General features: G+C 46.9%; 1 protein-coding gene across 10 annotated transcripts in view; it reads right to left on the reverse strand.

The window, feature by feature from the left end:
- The window catches only part of GPAT4 (glycerol-3-phosphate acyltransferase 4), a 52,808-nt gene that overhangs the window by 17,024 nt on the left and 12,095 nt on the right, over positions 1-23,689 (reverse strand). For 3 of the 10 annotated variants that reach the window (XM_063709313.1, XM_063709315.1, XM_063709319.1), the window contains exon 2: positions 5,492-6,521. In XM_063709313.1, coding sequence (XP_063565383.1) covers positions 5,492-5,656 — 165 coding nt within the window. In that variant the 5' untranslated portion in view covers positions 5,657-6,521. Of the gene's footprint in view, positions 1-5,491; positions 6,522-7,938; positions 8,066-10,424; positions 10,468-11,840; positions 13,492-23,689 lie in introns of those variants that run through there. The other 7 variants (XM_063709309.1, XM_063709311.1, XM_063709316.1 and 4 more) reach the window with 6 other exon arrangements.

Below are 23,689 nucleotides of genomic sequence, written 5' to 3' on the forward strand. Positions count from 1 at the left end.
ATGCCACCACCACTAGTCTCTTCAGCTTCTCCACAACTGCCACTGGTTTCTGACTCTCCACCAACAAGTTCCACCTTGGAGTTTAACACAGATCACATCATAGCTGTTTCATCTTCTCTAACATGACCTGATCAACTCCTTTCACATCATTTGTTCTCATCTTTCTCCTTTACATCCAGGCTTTCTTCTCTCCCCTCTTCCAGGTCATTTTCAACTCAGCTGAGGGTCAACTCCTGGGAATTCTACTCCTAGTGATACCATCACCACTGTGGAGGGGGTTCATGTGAAGCACAAACATTAAGCAAACACTAAAACCCTTCCAGTCACATGCTGCTCTCTGCACACAAAGATCTTCTGTGACTCAACATGAACAGGACCTGCACTGAGTTAGGGCTTCCAGGAAAGGGAATAGAAAAGATATTGATCCACCCATATCCTCTCCATGTTCCTCCTCCCTTGGCAGGTACACAAATACTTTCTCCTGGTTCCTTTATATAGGGAGAACTAGTCATGGGAAAGGAGCTGTAAGCCAGGGCTAGCTTAGGTCTGCCAAAAGCACAGGTGTATGTACTGCATGAACTATTAGGTATCCAGTTTTAATGATCTTTATGAAGATTATTTAGTAAAATATGAAAATGGCTGATAAAATGCCAAAAGAAAATGTAGACACACAACAACAAGTAAACACTATTAATACAGCCATAAAATATAAATGTTTATTGCCAAAGACTGAAAGGAAGAAGGCAAAAAAAAAAAAAAAAAATTAAAAGGTGTTACAAGCTGTGGGCCATGAATGAATGTTTAAAATTTTCTAATGTCTGTCTGGCTATCTTATTGCTATATTACAAGCCACCCCAAAACTACGTGAATACACCACTCATTCATTCATTCATTCATTCATTCATTCTGTGCAGCTGAGGACTGGAATCCTCAGAAGACTCATCCCTCCAGTGTGGGGTGGCTGGTGCTGGCCTTCAGGGCCTCACTGAGCTGGGAGCTGGGCTGCCTACACCTGGTTGGCTTCCTTACAACATGGTAGCTGGGGTCCAGGGGCAAGCGGCCTGAGAGACGGGCCAGATAGAAGCCCTACTGCATTTTCTAACCTAATCTCACATATCACAGCATCCTGTCCCCCACATCCTCTGTGTCAGGAACAGTCACTGAGGTCCATACTTGGGACATCAGAATACCCTGCGGAGCTTTTAAAAAAACGCTTACCCAGATCAATTAAAGCAGGTTCTGGGGCCCAAAAGTACTTTTTTTTTTTTTGAGACGGAGTCTTGCTTTGTCACCCAGGCTGGAGTGCGGTGGCGGGATCTCCATACACTACAACCTCCACCTCCTGGGTTCAAGCGATTCTTCTGCTTCAGCCTCCCGAGTAGCTGGGATTACAGATGTGCGTCACTATGCCCGGCTAATTTTGTATTTTTAGTAGAGATGGAGTTTCACAACGTTGACCAGGCTGGTCTCGAACTCCCGACCTCAGGCGATCCACCTGCCTCGGCCTCCCAAAGTGCTGGGATTACAGGCATGAGCCACCGCGCCCAGCCCCAGAAGTATTTTTTAAAATGCCTCCCAGGCGATTTAAATGCACTGACAGGAGGAAGAACGGCAAAATGAAGATGATCTCTGAACTTTCTTCCGGCTCTAAACTTATACCCATTATTCCAATTTAGGAAGCAGTGAAGAGGCTTAAAAAGGTAAAATAAAGGTCTCTCCTTGCTAGAGAATAAATGTTTATGTCCCCTCAAAATTCATGTTGAAACCTAAGCCCCAAGGTGATGGCATTTGGAGGTGGAGCCTTTGGGAGGTGATAAGGTCATGAAGGTGAAGCAGTCATGAATAGCACTAGTAGTATCCTTAAAAAAGGGACCTCAGAGGGCTCCCTCATCCCTCTGCCGCATGAGGGCACAGAGAGAAGACAGATATCTATGAACCAGGAAGTGGCCTCACCAGACACTGAATCTGCTGGTGCCTGGACATGGTTTTCCCAGCCTCCAGAAATGTAAAAACTAAATGTGTTTTTTAAGCCACCCAACCCATGGTAGTTCGTTATAGCAGCCTAAATAGACTAAGACACTCCTCAATTTTAAGAAAGGTACACACAAACACCCACAAGTGTAGGTGTATTTTAGACAGATACACAGATACTGACTTCCCAAGACCTGAAGCCCACTGGGCCAAGTTCAGCTGTACCTATGTGACCACTGAGAAGGCAGCATTCAGTTCCTACCTTCCATTCAGATCGACTCAGAGCAGTAACAGAGGGTGAGAAAAGACCAGCACTCGTCTGGAGCACCCCAGGCCCCTGCAGGAATACGCCAGTCCTTTCTGGCCTACGTGACTCAGTTTACAGCCAGGCTGTAATGGTCCACGAACAGGACAGGCCCCACAGGGCATCCACAACCCTTTCGGTGGCTGGCACACACCTCTAAGGAAGGAAGGAGTGCAAATCTAGTTTCTGAAATTCTAAATGTTGAGGTCACAAATATACATATGCTACTTCCATTACCACTTCTAAATCACTGTGCCCCAGGCCAGGTGTGGTGGCTCACGCCTGTAATCCCAGCACCACTTTGGAAGACTGAGTTGGATGGATCAGTTGAGGCCGGGAGTTCAAGACCAGCCTGAGCAACATGGCGAAACCCTGTCTTTACTAAAAATACAAAAATTAGCCGGGTGTGGTGGCGCGTGCCTGTCATCCCAGCTACTTGGGTGGCTGAGGCAGGAGAATTGCTTGAACCCAGGAGGAGGAGGCTGCAGTGGGCCAAGATCATGCCACTGCACTCCAGCCTGGGCAAAAGAGCAAGACTCTGTCTCATAAATAAATACATACATACACCACTGTGGCCCAAACCAGTAATTTTCAAGATGTGGCTTCAAATAGTCTCTGTTGGTTCAAGACTGCAGGTCCTATAAATTGGCCCAAAGTACACATATGATGAATTTTCCATTGTATCATAATCTACATTAGAAGTCATAGGGATGTACATTTTAAATAATAGTCACAATACAAAGGATTTATTTGGCTATAAACTTTAAAGTATTAATTTTGGGGACATTTTCAAAATGGAGCAAGGAATATACATGGATTCTAGGCCTTCTGCCCCACCTAAAGTCATCCAAGTGAAATTTTAACTACTACAAGAGAACTCTAGGCTCATAACTCTTACTTCTACCTTTTAATAATTACAATTTCCATAGGTCCATGAATTAACCACTTGCTTACAAATGTAAATGAAAGCTAGACACTAGACACCACTCACTGTGTCCTAAGTTTATCAGCTTTTCTACTAATTCTATCCTGATAGATGTTTTTCATGGTGGTAAAAGGGCCCAGGTGTAAGTTATACCATCCGCAGGGATCCTGTGTGCTGCTCGCGATTTTCTTGGACTAAAATATATGAAAATTACATTTCCTAATTAAAATAAATACATTAAAAAACAGCCAGTCCAAAGACTGACTAGATCACTACTCCTCAAATTTTAATACGCATCTGATTCACCTGTGCAGAGTCTAACTCAATAGGTCTGGGGTGGGCCTGCAATGGTCATTTCTAACCAGCTGCTCGGCGATGCTCATGCAGCTGCTCTCCAGATCGCTCTCTGAGTAGCAAGGACCCAGATACAGATAACCCAAGTCCATCCTAAGCAATGCTCTAAGATTATATTCTTAAAAAACAAGTACTCAAACAAATGCATGTACACGCAGGTCCACAGCAGCACTATTCAAAATAGCCAGAGAAGGTAGAAACAGCCCATCCTTGTCCATCAATGGATGAAAGGATGAGCAAATTGTGGTAGAGACGTACAGTAAAATATAATTCAGCCCCTCACCCACAAACAGGCAGAAGAGAAGTAGTGACACGTGCTACGATGCTGATGAACCTTGAAAACGTTATGCTGAGTGAAAGAAGCCAGACACAGAAGGGCATATTTGGTATGATTCCATTCACATGAAATATGCAGAATAGGTAAATTCAGAGGCAGAATGCAGACTGTGGTTGCCAGGGCTGGCGGAGGGAGGAATGGGGAGTGAATGCTTAATGAGTGTGGGGTTTCCTTTGGACTGATGAAAATGTTGTGAATTGGACAGAAAACAATGTGAATATAGTAAACGCTACTGAACTGTTCACTCTAAAATTATTAACTTTATGTTGTCAATTTCCCCTTGGTTTTCTTAAATGTAAAAAAAAAACAAACCATATGCTTATAGACATACTAAGTACCAAAAAAGAAAAAACCCAAGATTCAATGACAAACATAAAAAATATTTCACACTATAATGTAACATTTCACGTAGCTCACTTAATCTGAGTCTTTTTCTTCATTGATAAAATGCAGATAAATAAAATGCAGGTTGATAAAATGCCCCATCTACCACAGAATTATAAGGAACCAAAGAAAAACGATAAAAGTTACTCTCAAAACCAGAAGATACAATATGGGCCAGGTACGGTGGCTCGGGCCTGTAATCCCAGCACTCTGGGAGGCTGAGGTGGACAGATCACTTGAGGGGTCAGGAGTTCGAGACCAGCCTGGACAACATGGTGACACCCTGTCTCTACTAAAAATACGAAAAAATAGCCGGGTGTGGTGGCATGGGCCTGTAGTCCCAGCTACTCAGGAGGCTGAAGCAGGTGAATTGCTTGAACCCGGGAGGCAGAGGTTGCAGTGAGCCGTGATTGCGCCACTGCATTCCAGCCTGGGCGACAGAGTGAGACTCTGTCTCAAAAAAAAAAAAAAAAAAGAAAAGAAAAGAAAAAGATAAAATATGAACAAACAATGCTGTATTATTTTTACTACTATAAGTGCACTTCTCAAATTATACATGAATCCCTAAAGATTTGGTGACTACTAAAAACAGACATTACAATGAAATCACCAAATCTGTGCAGAGGTATTTAAGTCTTGTGGGAGAGATCAACTTCCAAAAAACATCACTTCTCACCTATTTCCTTACAATGTGACCAGTTTGGTATAATTCAACGGTCAGGTAAGTTCTGACATATGTTCAGAAATGTATCCTTTGCCTCTATCTTTAAGAAAATAAAACAATTCAAATGCCCTTTTCTGTCCATTCTTTTAGTCTGAAATGCAAGGACCTACTTAGAATAAATGCCTGGAAGAGGCTTTCCCATGCTTCTCAGTGAGGGAATATGCCTGCAGCAGCTTCGAGCTATGGCGTCAGTTATGCAAGAAGAGACAGAGATTGGCAGTGCTTTTCTTTAATTCTAAGCCCCATTCTCTTTGAAATAAACAGGCAACATGTGGAGTCATGGTATAGGTCTCTCAGTTCGGCATAAATCAAACACACAAGTACCTTTCAAAAGTAGACGTTTAGTTATTCTTCTTACTCAAAAAGCCACTTCCCATTCTCCCAACTTTCTCCCTATCTAATAAAGAGATAATAGGCCTGTAAGAATAACTTTTTGCTAAATGCACTTCTACCCTCCTCTGTGAAGCAACCTTTTGTAACAGCATAACTTACCGCAAAGATTTTTAACAGAGTTTTCATGTAGAGTTTGCGGATACCAAAGGAGACTCCAAAAATGGCTGGCACTATGATGAAAACGAGAAGGAGGGTGAAGAGGACAGTCAGGGAGATGCCCAGAAGGTTGACAATCAGGCTATCAAAAGGCAGCAACAGGAACATGGTGGAAGATCCAGGCCAGGGCAGCACCTGCCTCCCTAAGAACAAATTGCAGCCTTCAGATGGTCCTTCCCGACAGCACCAGCCAGGGAAAGGAAGCAAGTTCCCGAAGAACAGCAAACCCCATTCCAAAGTCCACACCCTTCAACCGCCCGAATAGAAGGCCTGGGAACAGAATGACAGAAAAACACGGCCACAGGAGGCAACTACAAACGCCAGGTCTCCCCAGAACGGATGGACTCTAAAGATGAATGAAGCTAGATGGGTCTTCAGTAAAAGCATCCGAGTCCAGATGGAGTTTCTGTGCAAGTGAGCAGTGAGGATGGGGGCTCTGCTCTGCTGTCCTGATGCTGCTTCCAGAGGTTTTACATGGTTTTCCTGCCCAAGAGCATTCAACAGATAAATCTGTCCTGCAGATCTGTCACTACGAGAAGTACCAAGAAGAATTAAACTTGGTGCCAGAAAAATCCTGATAACTCCCGTGGAGGGGTAATCACTGGCACTTCACACAGAAGGCTTTTGACTTGAATATGTGGAAATTAAATAATTGTTTTACTTAAAATTCCTTCATAAGCCGAGAACCATGTTCATGGTAGAGAGTTCATATCTGGCCCCATCCTCCTCTGGCAAGGCTCCTGGTGCTCACAGCTTCCAGGTGCTCACAGCTTCCAGGATCCTCCTACCTGGAGAGCTACAGTCTTTGCCAGAAGGAAAGAGATGCTGGCACACAATGTCTCATACTGCGAGTGCTGAGTGTAACTCCAGATGCATCTGGCATTGGTTTCCTCTGGACACTCTTCTCCCGAAGGCACCCTTTCTTAGCAGTGACCTGGGTTCTTGGCAAACAGCTGCTTACCTGCTGCCAAAGCTGGGGGAGGGAAACAGAAACATTGTCAGTCACACAAATCAAGAGGAAAAATGTCAATATGCTGGGGGCCAGGCGGACTGTTTTAGGGTAAGCCTAAAACTGTCAGTGTGGTCAATGACTGCTTCTCAAGTCATCAAGGTCAAAGAGACCAGGCAGACCCAACAGGTGGCAGACATGAATGTGGGAGGGAAACATAGAGGTTTCACAGTTTTCAACCCAAATGATATGATTGGTGGTCAAACTTTCTGAATATAAAATACATGTATATAAGACACATTTAAAAGATAAAAAGCGTGTGCTATGGAAAGTACATCTCCTTCCTACCTGTCCCCCAGGTACTCAGAGTGGTTCTGCACAGATGCTGCCAAAAGTTGTAACCACCTTTGTATTCTTCCCAAGACATTCTATGCTTAAACAAGGAAATCACAATGGTTCTCCGTCACCAATGGCCCCCAGGCCAGGCAACAATGACATATTATTCTTCACCTTGCTTTTTGTTTTTGTTTTTAGCTTAACACATCTTAGAAGAATGTCCCATCAATACACATAGAGCTCCTTCACTCTGCAGGTGCAAAGTTTTCAACTGAAGAATGTGCCACAACTTAGTTCACCAGTCTCCTAAGGCTAAACACTGATATTTTTACTTTTTTTTTTGTATAATGTTGTAACGAATAACCAGGTACATGCATGACTTAGTACACAAAATGTGCTTAGCAAATATATTTTCGGGGTAAATTCCTAGAAATGGAATTGCAGAGGAAAAGAAAATACACATTTTTAAATTTGCAAGACCTTGCCATATTTTCCACATAGAGATTAAACTCCTCCAGCCTCTCCCCACACTGGCCACTCATTGTGAAATCCCACTATTTCAAATATCTCGCAAAAGTATTCCAATTTTACATCGCACATTCCAAATCCCTGAACTTAGGAGTATCCTATCAAGTCTCTCTGGCAAACATTTTGGCTTCACACTAATCACCTTCAGGCTATTCCAAACACTCAGAAGTACAAGAAATTGAACAAATGAACAAGTACTGACTTCGCCTTAAAATCTGCGCAATGTTTTAAGGGAGGAGACCACCCTTCATATTGTCTTATGCCCAATTTCTGCCTCCAAAGAAAGAAGAAATAAAATCTAAAAGGCAGAAATGGAATCCACAGGCAGATAGCCCAGCATCGTGCCATGGGCCTGGTAGTTAAAAATCAACCCCTGACCTAACTTCTTGTGTTATCTATAGATTTCAGACACTGTATGGAAAACCATCGTGAAAACCCATGTCCTGTTCTGTTCCATTCTGATTACCGGTGCATGCAGCTCCTAGTCACGTACCCCCTGCTTGCTCAATCGATCATGACCCTCTCATGCGGACCCCCATGGAGTTGTAAGCCCTTAAAAGGGACAGGAATTGCTTACTCGGGGAGCTCGGTTTTTGGAGATGTGAGTCCACTGATGCTCCCAGCTGAATAAAGCCCTTTCCTTCTACAACTTGATGTCTGAGGTGTTCTTGTCTGCGGCTAGTCCTGTTGCATTTCTTGGTTCCCTGACCGGGAAACAAGGTGATTAGAGGAAGGCCAAGGCAGCCCCTTAGATGACTTAGGCCTGCCCTGCGGAGCATCCCTGCGGGGGACTCAGACCAGCCTGAGCAATGCGGATCCAAAGAGCGCTCCCCGGTAGGCAATTGCCCCATGGGACGTGTCGCCAGAGCAGCATGTGGCAGGCTCCCAGAGGATCAACGCAGTGGCTGAACACCGGGAAGAAACTGGCACTTGGGAGTCCAGACATCTGAAACTTGGTAAGACTGGTCTTTGGAACTTGCCCACTCCATTTGAGTGGAAGCGTGGCCTGATCACCCACGGCATGCCTGTACCGGTACTTTGGCTTTTGTTTTTGACTTAACTTGGATTGCTTGATACTTTGGTTTTGACCTGGCTTGGATCTCTTGATACTCTGATTTTGGTTTTGATTCTGGTTTGGTGTAAACTGTAAAAGTGTGTGTGTGCCCTTTTTACCCGTTCTTTGTTTTGTGGTGTGAGCGTGGTGTTTTGTCTCGAGGAAGCATGGGTCAGGCACAAAATAAGCCCACCACACTAGGAACTACGTTGAAAAATTTCAAGAAAGGACTGAAGGGAGATTACGGCATTACTATGATACCAGGAAAACTTAGAACTTTGTGTGAAATAGACTGGCCAACATTATAGGTGGCCGTTGGCCATCAGAAAGAAGCCTGGACAGGTCCCTTGTTTCAAAGGTACGGCACAAGGTAACCTGAAAGCCAGGGCGCCTAGACCAGTTCCCGTTCATAGACACTTGGTTACAGCTGGTTTTAGATCACACCCCCCCACCCCTGCCCCGCCACAGTGGTTGAGAGAACAGCAGCATAAGCAGCTGGCAGAGGCAAGGAAAGACCAGCAGAGAGAGACAGAGAAAAGAGACAGAGAGGAAAAGAGGAAAAGAGAGACAGGAAGAGAGGGAAAGACAAAGACGGAGTCAAGGAGGGAGAGAGGCAGAGAGAGAGGAAGAGGCAGAGCCAAAAGGAAAAGTCAAAGAGAGAGACAGAAAGTTAAAGAGAGAAAGAAAGAGATATACAAGTAGTTAAGAAAAAAAGTGTACCCTATTCCTTTAAAAGCCAGGGTAAATTTAAAACCTATAATTGATAATTGAAGGTCTTCTCCGTGACCCTACAACACTCCAATACCACCTTGTTGTAAGTGTAAACAAGGGCTTAGCCCGAAAGCACTGAGGCCACTAACAACCTGTAGCCTTCCTATCAACAATCCTTAACCTAGTAATCTGCGGATGGCCCAAAAGCATTCAATCTGTAGCGGCAACTGCTTTGCTAACAGAAGAAAGTAGAAAAATAACTTTTAGAGGAAACCTCATTGTCAGCATACCTCATCAGTTCAGAAATATCCTAAGTAAAAAAAAAAAAAAAAAAAAAAAAGGAAGATTTAACATTAACCACTGAAAATTCCCTTAACCCAGCAGGTTTCCTAACAGGAGATCTAAATCTTAATTACCATACAAAGGTCCGACCAGACCTAGGAGGAACTCCCTTTAGGACAGGACAATAGATGGTTCCTCCCAGGTAATTTAAAAAAACAAACAAAAACTATACCAATTCTAAGTTAATTTGGACTAAACAAGGTCTTATTAATAGCAAAGGATAATTAAAATCCCAAACTTACAAGGTTTTCAACAAAACTGAAGTCTGCTAAAAGTTAAAAGTGTAACATGTATTATAGTAACTTCTAATCTTGTGGCCTTAGACAGTCTAGTCCACAGACATAAAGGAAGTTCACTTTGGAAAAGAATGGTTATCATCTTCAGAAAAAAAGGGGGGACAGAATTTACGTAAAAAAAAAGTTATACGGTAAATTCTTGCCCTGAAATAAATTAACTGGTCGTTTAAACAAAAAGTTTGGGCCGGGCGCGATGGCTCACGCCTGAAATCTCAGCACTTTGGGAGGCCGAGGCGGGCGGATCACAAGGTCAGGAGATGGAGACCATCCTGGCTAACATGGTGAAACCTCGTCTCTACTAAAAATACAAAAAATTAGCCAGCTGTGGCGGCGGGCGCCTGTAGTCCCAGCTACTTGGGAGGCTGAGGCAGGTAAATGGCGTGAACCCGGGAGGCGGAGCTTGCAGTGAGCCGAGATCGGGCCACTGCACTCCAGCCTGAGCGACAGAGCGAGACTCCATCTCAAAAAAAAAAAAAAAAGTTTGTAATAAGTCAGAAAGTTGAGACATATCGAAGAATTGTCTGCGAAAGTTGTGAGAAAAAGAAGTTATTAAAAAAAAGGAATTTATGCAAGAAATGTTGTACAATATAGGCCTCCTGAACGTAAAACTATTTAAAAAAACAGTTTATGTGCAAGGTGTATTAGGAAAGTAAAATATACCTTTGGTAAATGGATTATAAGCAGGCACAGGAATGTAAATTTTTACCTACATGAAAAGGTTAAAAAAATTGTTTTAAAGGTTTACGCAAGTTTTAAAACGTTAATTGTAAAGAAAATTCTGTGTGTAAACATATTGGCTAAAGTTAAAGAGGTATCATCCAATTTTTCTGTAAACCGAACATTAAAATAAAAACACAATGGGTTTTTCTTAAAGCACTAACCTGCTCTTTAACAAAAAATTATGAAAGGTTAAAAAGAGCCTATAAAAATCTTACCTTATGGTCAGACATTAAAAATTGAATAAATATGTCTACAAAGTTTTATTAAAACTAAGTTTAACATTAATAACACACTAATATAAAAATGAAATATAGCTTATCTGGTATAAAAATCATCCAGGAAGCATTGTCAAATATAAAATGGTGTTTGGCTTTCTTTGTTCTAAAAACTAATAAAAATAGGTGCTAAAGGAAATTTCTCAGTAGAAAGGCACCAAGGACTATAAAGTCCACTGCTGATGTCCCCACATTTAAAACAAAAGGTGAATTTCTTAAAAATCATATACTTGGTTTATCTTCCACTAAACTAAAAGTCTTTTAGCACATGTACTGTTATGCCCAGACCATTAGTTCCCCAAAGAAGACCACCAGAGTCCAGAGTCAAAGCCAAGCGGCAAGGATCTTTACTACAAGTTCGAACCTGGTCCCTCCATTCCACAGCATACAAGAGGGCCCTGAACAATGCGAGTGTTTGCTTTTTATAGCCTGAGAGTTACAGGGGAACAAAGGAATTCTTTTGGTTCCCGCTTTTTCAGTAAAACTTTGAACGGCTGTCCCCTTATCGGACACTTTCCTGGTGGTGTTTGTACTGGGCTCAGAAGTTTGAGAGATATATGGCGATATGTGGTGAGATGGGAAGATGGGATGTGTTTGTACTGGGCTTGTTTGTTTTGAGCCCGGGGCTGAGGAATGTGCCCGGCTCCTTTCATTCCCCCCTTTTCTTTTCAGGTATTTTTAGAGCCAATCTTGGGTCTTATAAGTCTGATTCTGCTTCAGCGTTTACAGGTTGGTATTGGGCTCTGAGGACCATGAGTTGTACAGTGTCAAACCTTTCTCTAACGAACCGCAAAATTCTGTTAACAACACAAGGTCCTACGGTAAGCAGAAATAGTAGACTCAGTAGGGGTCCAAGGAAGGGAGCTAACAGAGAAAACGTAGATGAGTTCCACCATTGGTCTGCAGCTGAAGCAAACTGCCGTGTTCTTACTTCTGTGCTTAACTTGCGTAACTGTTGGACCCGGTCTTCCACGAGCCCTGATTCATTTATGTAGAAACAACAGTCTTCCTTTAGAAACATACATGTTCCCCTTTTTTCAGCAGTGAGTAGGTCTAAGGCCCTCCGGTTCTGCAAGGTTACCTGTGCTAGGGACGTGAGCTGCCGCTGGAGGGAGGCAAGGGACTCAGCTGACTCCTCCATAGCAACGGCAAATTGTTGGTACAGCTTGTTACTTTCTATAAGGGTGTGACCTAGGGCTCCCCCAGCCAGTCCGGCCTCCATGAAGGATGTGGTGAGGGAGATTCCTGCAATGAGGGGGAGAAATATGGCTCGTGCAGGTCTCGGTCTAGGGTCTGGGTGAATAACAGCACTAGTCCAGTTACCGGTATACCCTAGGAACTCGCCGGCAGTAAGCAGAGTTAACCGGGGAACTAATTTGACAGGAAGACACAGTAGGTTGGTAACAGAGGGGCTTGATAGGTTTTTAGATAATGTTCCATTACACCAGAAGAATATGCCTGACGGAGCCCTTAAGGTGATATTAGGGGGCGTTGCAGTGATGTTGCAGAGGCTGGAATTAGTTCCTGAGAAACAGTAGGGAAACTTTTCTTGACTGGGGTTTAGGTATAGTGGCACGTTAGGGATAGGGGCATATGAGAGGTTTCGGTGGTTGTTAGCTTGGGCTGAGGTGGAGGATCCCCATGGCAGGGGGACAGCGGTTAGCGGTGGACGCCCTAGAGTGGCACACAGAAAGCAGCCAGACACGCTGTGAAGTCCTGTAAGGTTGGCAAGTTCTAATCCTTCTTGCAATAATTTTAACCAGGAAAAAGGACGTAAGTCTTGTGTCAGGCGGTTTTCTTGTCGCTGGATATTTCCATGGACCAGGGGCTGTACCTGCACTAGACCCCACCACAGACAGAGGTGACTGCTAGGCCATGTGGAGGCGGAGGAGTATACAGCCCCGTGTTGAGGCGTGGTCCAGCGGGAGTTCCAGGGGTCTCTAACTATCCATGTATATGAAAGGTCTCTATCTCGTCTGCGATGGAAGGGCCATCTGGGATCTATCTGTTCTCTTCCACCCCACCATTGGTATTTATGGATGTTACAATAGTTATAAGGGCAGCCGGCACTTTGGTGCCACCAATAGTGTTTACAATTGTATTCAGTCTGATCATACTCGAAGCATATTATTGGTGCCACTGGTTTGGCTACTGGGAAATCGGTAAAATTTAGTAAAATTGGGCTATTGCACCCTGAGGAGGGGCAATCTGCACTGGCCACTAATTTCCCGGGCTTATGAGGTTGCCCAGGGTGGGTTTGGTTTTCATAAAGCCAGAATCTCCAGACAAAGGGATTAGGAGCTGGCTTTATGTTTTCTCCAGTGGCCACTAGGGCGACTAATGTTAGAGTTAGACTACCTAACTGCATGTTTGCAGTGAGCTATGCTGCCGGCGCAGGGTGAGTTTTAAGGGGTTGTTCTTAGCTCTGTCCACAGTCCACGTGTCCGGTGCTTCAGCCGCCGCCGTGATTGGCCCCAGAAGGTCGGAGGTTGGGTCCACTGGCTTGACGTGGGTGTAGTGGATCCACGACGCAATGCCTTCTACCTTCAGGGTGGTGGGTGTGGTCAGGAGTACTTGGAGTGGTCCTTTCTACCTGGGCTCTAGGGTCTCTTGTCGGTGTCGCTTAACCAGGACCCAGTCTCCCGGCTGGTACGGATGGGGTGTCGGTGGGGGACTGGTCTCATATAGCTCTTTCAGCTTGGGCCAGATTTCTTGGTGAATTTTCTGTAAGGCTTGTAAGGAAAATAAGAATTCAGAGACATTTTCTGTTTCAGACTTAAGCAGGTCATCTTTTAAGCTAGGAACCAGGGGTGGAGGTCTGCCATACATGATTTCGTAAGGGGTAAGGCCCAGTTTGTAAGGGGTATTACGGGCCCGGAACAGAGCATAGGGGAGAAGGACTACCCAATTAGCGCCAGTCTCTATAGTCAATTTAGTTAAGGTCTCTTTTAAGGTCCGATTCATCCTTTCTACCTGTCCTGAACTCGGGCCTGTAAGTGCAATGTAGTTTCCAATTTGCCCCAAGGATGGAAGCCAAGTCCTGACTTACCTTAGCGACAAAAGCGGGCCCATTATCTGACCCTATCTGGATGGGGAAGCCATACCTGGGAAGGATATCTTCCAGAATTTTCTTTGCTACGACCTGAGCAGTTTCTCTTTTGGTTGGGAATGCTTCAGTCCACCCTGAAAAAGTATCTACAAAGACAAGTAAGTACCGGTACCCGTACTTTCCTGGCTTTATTTCGGTAAAATCTACTTCCCAGTAGATACCGGGCCTGGTTCCCCTGAGCCTTGTTCCTGCTGCAGCTTGAGATTGGGGGTATGCGTTGTTAAGCTGGCAGACTTTGCAACTTGTCACGATACTGCTGGCCGTCTCAGCTATATGTCTGATTTTGAGCTTGGAGCGTCTGATCAGGTCTATCATCCGCCGGGCCCCCAGGTGGGTGGTTCGCTGGATGTGTTCTAACACCTGTTGTCCTAGTTTTTCTGGTAGGATGCTTTGGTCATTAGTATCAGTCCACCACCCATTCTGGATTTGTTTCAGGGGAAGTTTGTCAATCCACTGGAGATCTTGTTCTGAATATTCAGGGAAATATGGCAAGTCCCGGGGGCCCGGGTCAGGGAGCTGGAGTGCAAGGAGTTGGCTGGGAGCCTTCGCCACATTCCTTGCAGTTTGGTCTGCCAGAAAGTTGCCCTGAGCAGTTGGAGTAGTTAGTTTCTGATGCCCTGGGCAATGTACAATGGCTAACTTTTCTGGCCTCCATAGGGCTGTTAGCAGGGCTAGGATCTCTTGCTTGTTTTTTATCTCTTTTCCTTCAGCCGTCAGTAACCCTCGCTCCCTGTAAATGGCCCCATGTATATGCGCCGTTGCAAAAGCATATCGGCTGTCTGTATATACTGTCAGCTTTTTCCCCGCCCCTAAGGTAAGAGCTTGGGTGAGCGCTATCAGTTCGGCCTTCTGGGCCGATGTCCCCGGGGGCAGGGTTTCCGCCCAGATTACCTCAGTCTCTGAAGTTACTGCCGCTCCAGCGTACCTCTGGCCTTGACGCATGAAGCTGCTCCCATCAGTGAACCAGACGAGGTCGGCGTCAGGAAGTGGGCGGTCCTGCAGGTCTTCTTGAACTCCGTGCACCTGAGCTAGTATCTTGGTGCAGTCATGGAGTGGGGCATCCAGGTCCGGGTTGAGCAGCAGCGAGGCAGGGTTTAAGGTCGTTGGGGGCAGGAAAATTATCCTGAGAGGATTTAGTAGTAGTCCTTGGTAGTGGGTGAGCCAGGCGTTATCCATCGATTAGGTGGCTGTTTGAGTACACCTTCGATGGCATGTGGAGTAACGACCCGCAATTCTTGCCCCATGACAAGTTTATCAGCATCTTGCACCATCAGAGCCATGGCCGCAATCATTCGGAGACAAGGGGGCCACCCAGCAGCTACTGGGTCTAACTTCTTTGACAGGTAGGCAACTGGCCTCCGCCAGGGGCCTAAGTTCTGAGTTATTACCGCCTTGGCGACACCCTTACTCTCATCCACGTATAAGTGGAAGGGCTTGGTAACATCAGGTAGTCCTAGTGCAGGCGTGGAGAGTAGGGCGGTTTTAATCTGTTGGAAGGCCAACTCGGCTTCGTCTGTCCAATTAAATGGCTGTTGCCCCCGTGTTGCCTGATACAAGGGTTTAGCCAGTTCTGCGAACCCAGGTATCCATAGTCTGCAAAACCCTGCCGACCCCAGGAATTCTCTCACTTGTCGGGTGGATTGTGGCCTGGGGATCTGCAGAACAGTTTGTTTCCGGGCGTCTGTTAGCCAGCGCTGCCCTCCCTTAAGCAGGTACCCTAGATATGTTACCTCTGGCTTACAGATTTGAGCTTTCTTTGCCGAGGCTCGGTAGCCTAGATTCCCCAGAGCTTGTAAGAGACCCTTGGTCCCTTGGATGCAAGCTTCTTGGGTCTCAGCAGCAATTAGGAGGTCATCAACATACTGTAGTAAAATTATTTCAGGGTGTTTACGTCGGTACTCACCCAGGTCTTCATGGAGGGCCTCATCGAACAGGGTAGGAGAGTTTTTGAATCCCTGCGGCAGCCTGGTCCATGTCAGTTGGCCACTTATGCCCCTATCAGGGTCATTCCACTCGAAGGCGAAGAGCTTTTGGCTCTGAGGGGCTAAAGGCAAACTGAAGAAAGCATCTTTCAAGTCTAAAACAGTGTACCATTGATGTTTAGGGTTTAAGGTACTTAGGAGGGTATACGGGTTAGGTACAGTTGGATGTATGTCCACAACCCTCTTGTTGATTTCTCTTAAGTCTTGTACAGGTCTGTATTCTCCACTATTAGGTTTTCGTACCGGCAACAATGGAGTATTCCACGGTGAGTGACATGGGCGAAGGACCCCTTGGTCAAGGAGCTGGCGGATATGCGGGGCAATCCCTTTCTTGGCCTCTAGGGGCATCGGGTATTGGCGTACCCGCACGGGGTCTGTCCCAGGCTTTAGTTCAATAAATAAGGCAGGACGGTGTTTTGCTAGACCTAAGCCCCCCGTCTCTGCCCACGCTTCTGGATATTGCTGGAGCCAGGTTGCTACGTCCTGGTCAAGGGCCGCTTTCTCCTGGTGGAGCCGGTACTCATCTTCTAGGTTTATAGTCAGGACGGACACGGGTCGATTGTGGGAGTTGGTCACGACGGGCCCCTCAGGGAGGAAATGGATCTGTGCTCCCATTTTAGTTAGCAGGTCTCTCCCCAATAGGGGACAGGGGCTCTCAGGGATGACCAGGAAAGAATGGGTTACATTCTTGGCTCCGAGGTTTACTGTTCTTTGTGTTGTCCATGGGTATTTCTTAACTCCTGTGGCCCCTTGTACCCACGAGGATTTGGAGGATAATTTCCCATTAGTTTTAACTAAGACCGAGTGCTGTGCTCCCGTATCGACCAAGAACTGGACTGGGGACCCCTCCACTTGCAAAGTTACCCTAGGTTCGGGTAGGGGGTCCGAACCCCGTCTTCCCTAGTCTTCGTCTTGAGTGACTAGTACGGGTGTAGACCTAGGGGGTCCGGGTCCCTGTCCTCGTGGTTTCTTTTTGGGGCAGTCTCTTACCCAGTGGCCAGCCTCCTTACAATAGGCACATTGGTCTTTGCTCAGATTATCATGCCGGGGGGGCCGCCTAGGTTGGGTGTACTCTGGCTGTAGATGCTCTTTCTGTACCACTGCTGCCAGGACCTTGGTCATTTTTTCAGTGGCCTTAAATTGCTTTTCCTCTGGAGTATCTCTGTTATTGTAAACCCACTGGGCTATCTGAAGGAGGTCCTGAATCCACTTCCCCTCCAAGTCTTCTAATTTCTGGAGTTTTCTCTTAATATCTGGGGCTGCCTGATTTACGAAAGACATTACAACAGCTGCCTGACTTCCTGGAGCCTCTGGATCTATGGGGGTGTACTGTCTAAAAGCTTCCATTAATCTTTCTAAGTAGGTAGCTGGGCTCTCTGTCTTCCCCTGCAGAATAGAATATACTTTAGCCAAATTAGTGGGCTTGCGAGCAGCTGCCCGGAGACCTGCCATTAGAGTCTGGCGATAAAGGTGTAGCCGTCCCCTACCTTCTGCCGTATTGTAGTCCCACGCCAGCCTGGTCAGAGGAAAGGTTGCATTTATGAGGTCGGGGTTGGCAGTCGGTTGACCGTCGTCCCCCGGGACCAGCTTTCTAGCTTCTATCTGTATTCTCTCCCGCTCCTCCGTGGTGAACAAGATTCGGAGGAGCTGCTGACAATCATCCCAAGTGGGCTGGTGGGTGAACATGACACTATCCAGTAAAGCCAGTAAATCTTTGGGGTTGTCTGAAAACCGAGCACTCTGAGTCTTCCAGTTATACAGATCACTGGTGGAGAATGGCCAGTACTGGAGCCTGGGGATTCCTGTGTCATCTGGGGGTCCTATTTCCCGAAGGGGTAAAGCCACCGTGGAGTCAGGCGGCTGAGGGGGGCTAGTCCGCGAAGTGCACCCTCGCGTCCGCCCCGCCGGCCCTTCAAAGTTACTTTCCCTTTCAGCGGGCCCGTGTGTGCCGGCCGCCTCCCATCCGCCTGCTCCCTCCCGCAGCTCAGCCAGGGGGGCTGGGGCCTGGGGCCCGGAGGGGTACGGAGGGGGTTCTGTGAACAGTGGGTCCCCGCTGTCAGGTAGAACAGGATGGGGGGAGGCAGTTGGCTGCTTGGATTTTAGTGGTTGAGCAACCAGTGCCTTACAGGGTTCAGAGGCTAATTGGAAAGGGGACAGCCAAGGAGGCGGGTTCTCAACAAGGTCCTGCCATATGAGGATATATGGGATTTGATCTAAGTGGCCCGCACGCCCAGGTAGGAAAATCTTGGACTTTACTCTAGTGATGACAGCAAGTCGGAAGGTCCCTTCGGGTGGCCACCCCACATCAAAGGCAGGCCATTCGGAGCGACACAGAGTAATTAGCTTTCCTTTCCTGATTTCTATACCAAGATCATGGCCCCTTGCTCTAACTTCTTTGAAATTACTCGTAAGGAGAGATAGGGGAGTGCTCTGGGTATTACCCATCCTGTAATAATTTGTAGTCTCTTCCTATAAAGGAATGTGGGTTTGAATCCCTGTAAAGGAAATCTGATTTGACTTCTTAATGATATCTAATTGCAGGCAGACTTTGGCAGCCTTGGTCAGAGTTAGCTGCCTAGATCGTAGTCGCGCTGAGGCAGCCCAGGTCAGAGGCAGCTGCTGCCCGCCAAACCGGGGCAGTTCAGATCGCAAGCGTGCACCGGAAGCCCGGGTCAGAGTTAGCTGCCTGGGTCCCGGTCGCGCTGAGGCAGCCCAGGTCAGAGGCAGCTGCTGCCCGCCAAACCGGGGCAGTTCAGATTGCAAGCGCGCACCGGAAGCCCGGGTCAGAGTTAGCTGCCTGGGTCGTGGTCGCGCTGAGGCAGCCCAGGTCAGAGGCAGCTGCTGCCCGCCAAACCGGGGCAGTTCAGATCGCAAGCACGCACCAGAAGCCCGGGTCAGAGTTAGCTGCCTGGGTCGCGGTCGCGCTGAGGCAGCCCAGGTCAGGGGCAGCTGCTGCCCGCCAAACCGGGGCAGTTCAGATCGCAAGCACGCACCGGAAGCCCGGGTCAGAGTTAGCTGCCTGGGTCGCGGTCGCGCTGAGGCAGCCCAGATCAGAGGCAGCTGCTGCCCGCCAAACCGGGGCAGTTCAGATCGCGAGTGCGCACCGGAAGCCCGGGTCAGAGTTAGCTGCCTGGGTCCCGGTCGCGCTGAGGCAGCCCAGGTCAGAGGCAGCTGCTGCCCGCCAAACCGGGGCAGTTCAGATCACAAGCGCGCACCGGAAGCCCGGGTCAGAGTTAGCTGCCTGGGTCCCGGTCGCGCTGAGGCAGCCCAGGTCAGAGGCAGCTGCTGCCCGCCAAACCGGGGCAGTTCAGATCGCAAGCGCGCACCGGAAGCCCGGGTCAGAGTTAGCTGCCTGGGTCGCGGTCGCGCTGAGGCAGCCCAGATTAGAGGCAGCTGCTGCCCGCCTAACCGGGGCAGTTCAGACCGCAAGCGCGCACCGGAAGCCCGGGTCAGAGTTAGCTGCCTGGGTCGCGGTCGCGCTGAGGCAGCCCGGATCAGAGGCAGCTGCTGCCCGCCAAAACCGGGGCAGCTCAGATCAGAGACAGCTGCTGCCCGCCAAGCCGGGGCAGCTCAGATCAGAGACAGCTGCTGCCCGCCAAGCCGGGGCAGCTCAGACCGCAATATAGATCAGATGAGAGCCAGGGGACGTCTCCCACCGGTCTCCGCTGGCCGTCCTATAGCGCGTCCGCCAGGACTGTGCCAGCTCTAGTTTCAGACCTCGCGAGTCACAGATTCGGATTCAGAACAGACAACAGACACAGACAGACAAACGGAGACGAGCCAGCTCACCTATCAGTAGATCGATCCTAGCAGATCCGTTGACCAGGGGTCTGGTGGGCTTGGGGAATCCCGGACGGGCCCCCAGATGTTATGCCCAGACCATTAGTTCCCCAAAGAAGACCACCAGAGTCCAGAGTCAAAGCCAAGCGGCAAGGATCTTTACTACAAGTTCGAACCTGGTCCCTCCATTCCACAGCATACAAGAGGGCCCTGAACAATGCGAGTGTTTGCTTTTTATAGCCTGAGAGTTACAGGGGAACAAAGGAATTCTTTTGGTTCCCGCTTTTTCAGTAAAACTTTGAACGGCTGTCCCCTTATCGGAGACTTTCCTGGTGGTGTTTGTACTGGGCTCAGGAAGTTTGAGAGATATATGGCGATATGTGGTGAGATGGGAAGATGGGATGTGTTTGTACTGGGCTTGTTTGTTTTGAGCCCAGGGCTGAGGAATGTGCCCGGCTCCTTTCAGTACCACCCCTAGAATTTCTGGTAAACCAGCACCAGCCTGAAGATCACATTCTCATCAAAGGGTGAAAAGAAGAGAAACTAGACCCAGCCTGGGAAGGACCCTACCTTGTGCTGTTAACCACAGAGACTGCTGTTTGTACAGCGAAAAAGGGATGGACTCATCACACCCGAGTCAAGAAAGCAACACCTCCTCCAGAGTCGTGGGCCATAGTCCCAGTCACACCTGAGGCTGACTGGTCCACACACGGCCGAAGCATGAGGAAACTCACCGTGGGACTTATTTTCCTTAAATTTTGGACTTGTACAGTAGGGACTTCAACTGAACTTCCTCAAACTAAGGACTATTCCCAGTGTATACATCCAGTCAAAAAGTTAAAACTGTCTTTTTGTTCTATAGTTATTATAAATGTGCTGGAACTCTAAAAAGGACTTGTTTGTATAATGCCACACAGTACAAGGTATGTAGCCCAGGAAGTGACCAGCCTGATGTGTGTTATAACCCCTCTGAGCCTCCCATGTCCACAGTTTTTGAAATAATATTAAGGACTGAAGACTGGTGGGGACCCGTAAGTGATACAAGTAAAGTGTTAGCCAGAACAGAAAAAAAAAAGGTGCCCAAATGCATAATCTTGAAATTTGATGTCTGTGCTGTCATTAATAGCAATAAGTTAGGAAGAGGATGTGGCTCTTTTGATGGGGAAAACGGCTATATGATCAAAAATAAGTATATTTGTTATGAATTAGGACTGTGTGGAAATGAACGTGGATGCTAGTCTTGTGTCATTTGGGCCACATGGATAAAAAATGAAAAGGATCCAGTCCACCTTCAGAAAGGAAAAAGTGGCCCTTCCTGTACTAAGGGACAATGTAACCCCTTAGAGCTAGTAATAACCAATCCCCTTGATCCTCACGGGAAAAAAGCGAAGCGTGTGACCTTAGGAATCGATGGGGCTGGACTGGATCCTCAAGTAAATATCTTAGTTCGAGAATAAGTTTACAAACACTCTCCTGAGCCAGTGTTTCAAACTTTCTATGATGAACTAAATGCGCTAGTACCAGAAATTCCAGGAAAAACATGAAATTCGTTTTTGCAATTAGCTGAGCATTTAGCCCAGTCTCTCAATGTCACTTCATGTTATGTATGTTGAGGAACTGTAATGGGAGATCAATGGCCATGAGAAGCCCGAGAATTAGTACCTACAGACCCAGTTCCTGATGAATTCCTGGCTCAAAAGAATCACCCTGATAATTTCTGGGTCCTAAAAGCCTCAATTTTTGGACAATATTGTATAGCTAGAGAAGGCAAAGAATTCACTCACCCCATAGGACAACTTAGTTGTCTAGGACAGAAACTGTATAATGGTACCACAAAAACAGTCACTTGGTGGAGTTCAAATCACACAGAGAGAAATCCATTTAGTAAATTCCCAAAGTTGCAAACCACATGGACCCACGCGGAGTCCCACCGGGACTGGACAGCCCCCACTGCATTATACTGGATATGTGGGCATAGAGCTTATGCCAAATTACCCAACCAGTGGGTAGGTAGTTGTGTTATTGGCACTATTAAACCATCTTTCTTCCTACTGCCCATAAAAACAGGTAAACTCCTGGGCTTCCCTGTCTATGCTTCCTGCGAAAAAAGAAGCATAGCTATAGGAAATTGGAAAGATGATAAATGGCCCCCTAAGAGAATCATACCATATTATGGGCCTGCTAATTGGGCACAAGATGGCTCGTAGGGATACTGGACTGCCATTTACATGCTCAACCGAATCAAATGGTTACAAGCTGTCTTAGAAATAATCACTAATAAAACTGGCAAAGCCTTGACTATTCTGGCCCGGCAATAAACTCAGATGAGAAATGCTATCTATCAAAATAGATTGGCTCTTGACTACTTGCTAGCAGCTGAAGGAAGGGTCTATCGGGAATTTAACCTTAGTAATTGCTGTCTACACGTAGATGATCAAGGGCAAGTAGTTGAAGACATAGAGATATGACAAAACTGGCACATGTGCCAATGCAAGTGTGGCATGGATTTGATCCTGGGACCATGTTTGGAAAATGGTTCCCAGTGCTAGGAGGATTTAAAACTCTTATAATAGGAGTTACAATAGTAATAGGAACCTGCTTACTACTCCCTTGTTTGCTACCTGTACTTCTTCAAATGATAAAAAGCTTCATCGTTACCTTAGTTCACCAAAATGCTTCAGCATAAGTGTACTATATGAATCACTATCGATCTGTCTTGCAAGAAGACATGGGTAGTGAGGAAGAAAGTGAGAACTCCCACTAATGAGTGAGGTTCTCAAAGGGAGGAAATTAACAACTACTGACTTCGCCTTAAAATCTGCGCAATGTTTTAAGGGAGGAGACCACCCTTCATATTGTCTTATGCCCAATTTCTCCCTCCAAAGAAAGAAGTATAAAATCTAAAAGGCAGAAATGGAATCCACAGGCAGCCCAGCACCACACCCTGGGCCTGGTAGTTAAAAACCAACCTCTGATCTAACTTCTTGTGTTATCTATAGATTTCAGACATTGTATGGAAAAGCATCGTGAAAATCCCTGTCCCGTTCTGTTCCATTCTGATTACTGGTGCATGCAGCCCCCAGTCACGTACCCCATGCTTGCCCAATCGATCACAACCCTCTCATGTGGACCCCCTTAGAGTTGTAAGCCCTTAAAAGGGACAGGAATTGCTCACTCAGGGAGCTCGGTTTTTGGAGATGTGAGTCCGCCAATGCTCCCAGCTGAATAAAACCCTTTCCTTCTACAACTTGGTGTCTGAGGGGTTCTTGACTGTGGCTCGTCCTGTTATAGTTTCATAGAACTCAAGGCCCTTCCCTTGTTACCTCGTTTGTTTACCCCAGCCCATCAATCTGTATGATTTCCATTTTACACATCAGGAAGCTGAGAGAGGTAGCTGCAGACCCAGTTCCTCTGTACGGCTCCATGACATTCACACATTTCTGAAGACAAAATGCTCTAGTCTACAAGGACATGCTATTCAGTGGTGCTGGGTCATGAACCCTAGTTCCTAGTTCTGATGGCCACTTCTTACATTTCCTTCCACTTTCACACTGTCACTGTGATTGCTAACATTGACTGAGTGCTTACAACATGCCCAGCACTGCGCTAAGGAGCATTTCACATATACCACCCTCAAGTAATCCTCACGATGGCTGTACGGTGGAGTCATTGTCATCCTGATCTACAGGTGAGGACACTGAGGTTGGGAAGATTAAGGGACTCAAGTCACCCAGGGTTGCAGAGAGTTGGAAGCAGGACAAGAGCATCCGTCTCCAGGCCCCTGCTCTGTAACCCCTACTTCTTCCTGTCTCCCAAACTACATGCTTTAAAATGAAGTAGCACTGGCTGGGCATGGTGGCTCACGCCTGTAATCCCACTTTGGGAGGCTGAGGCAGGTGGATCACCTGAGGTCAGGAGTTTGAGACCAGCCGGGCCAACATGGTGAAACCCCATCTCTACTAAAAATACAAAAATTAGCCAAGCATCATGGCGCATGCCTGTAATCTCAACTACTCAGGAGGCTGAGGCAGGAGAATTGCTTGAACCTGGGAAGACTCC

The sequence above is a fragment of the Gorilla gorilla genome, chromosome 7, assembly GCF_029281585.2.
Source record: "Gorilla gorilla gorilla isolate KB3781 chromosome 7, NHGRI_mGorGor1-v2.1_pri, whole genome shotgun sequence".
In the NCBI taxonomy this organism is placed as follows: Eukaryota; Metazoa; Chordata; class Mammalia; order Primates; family Hominidae; genus Gorilla; species Gorilla gorilla.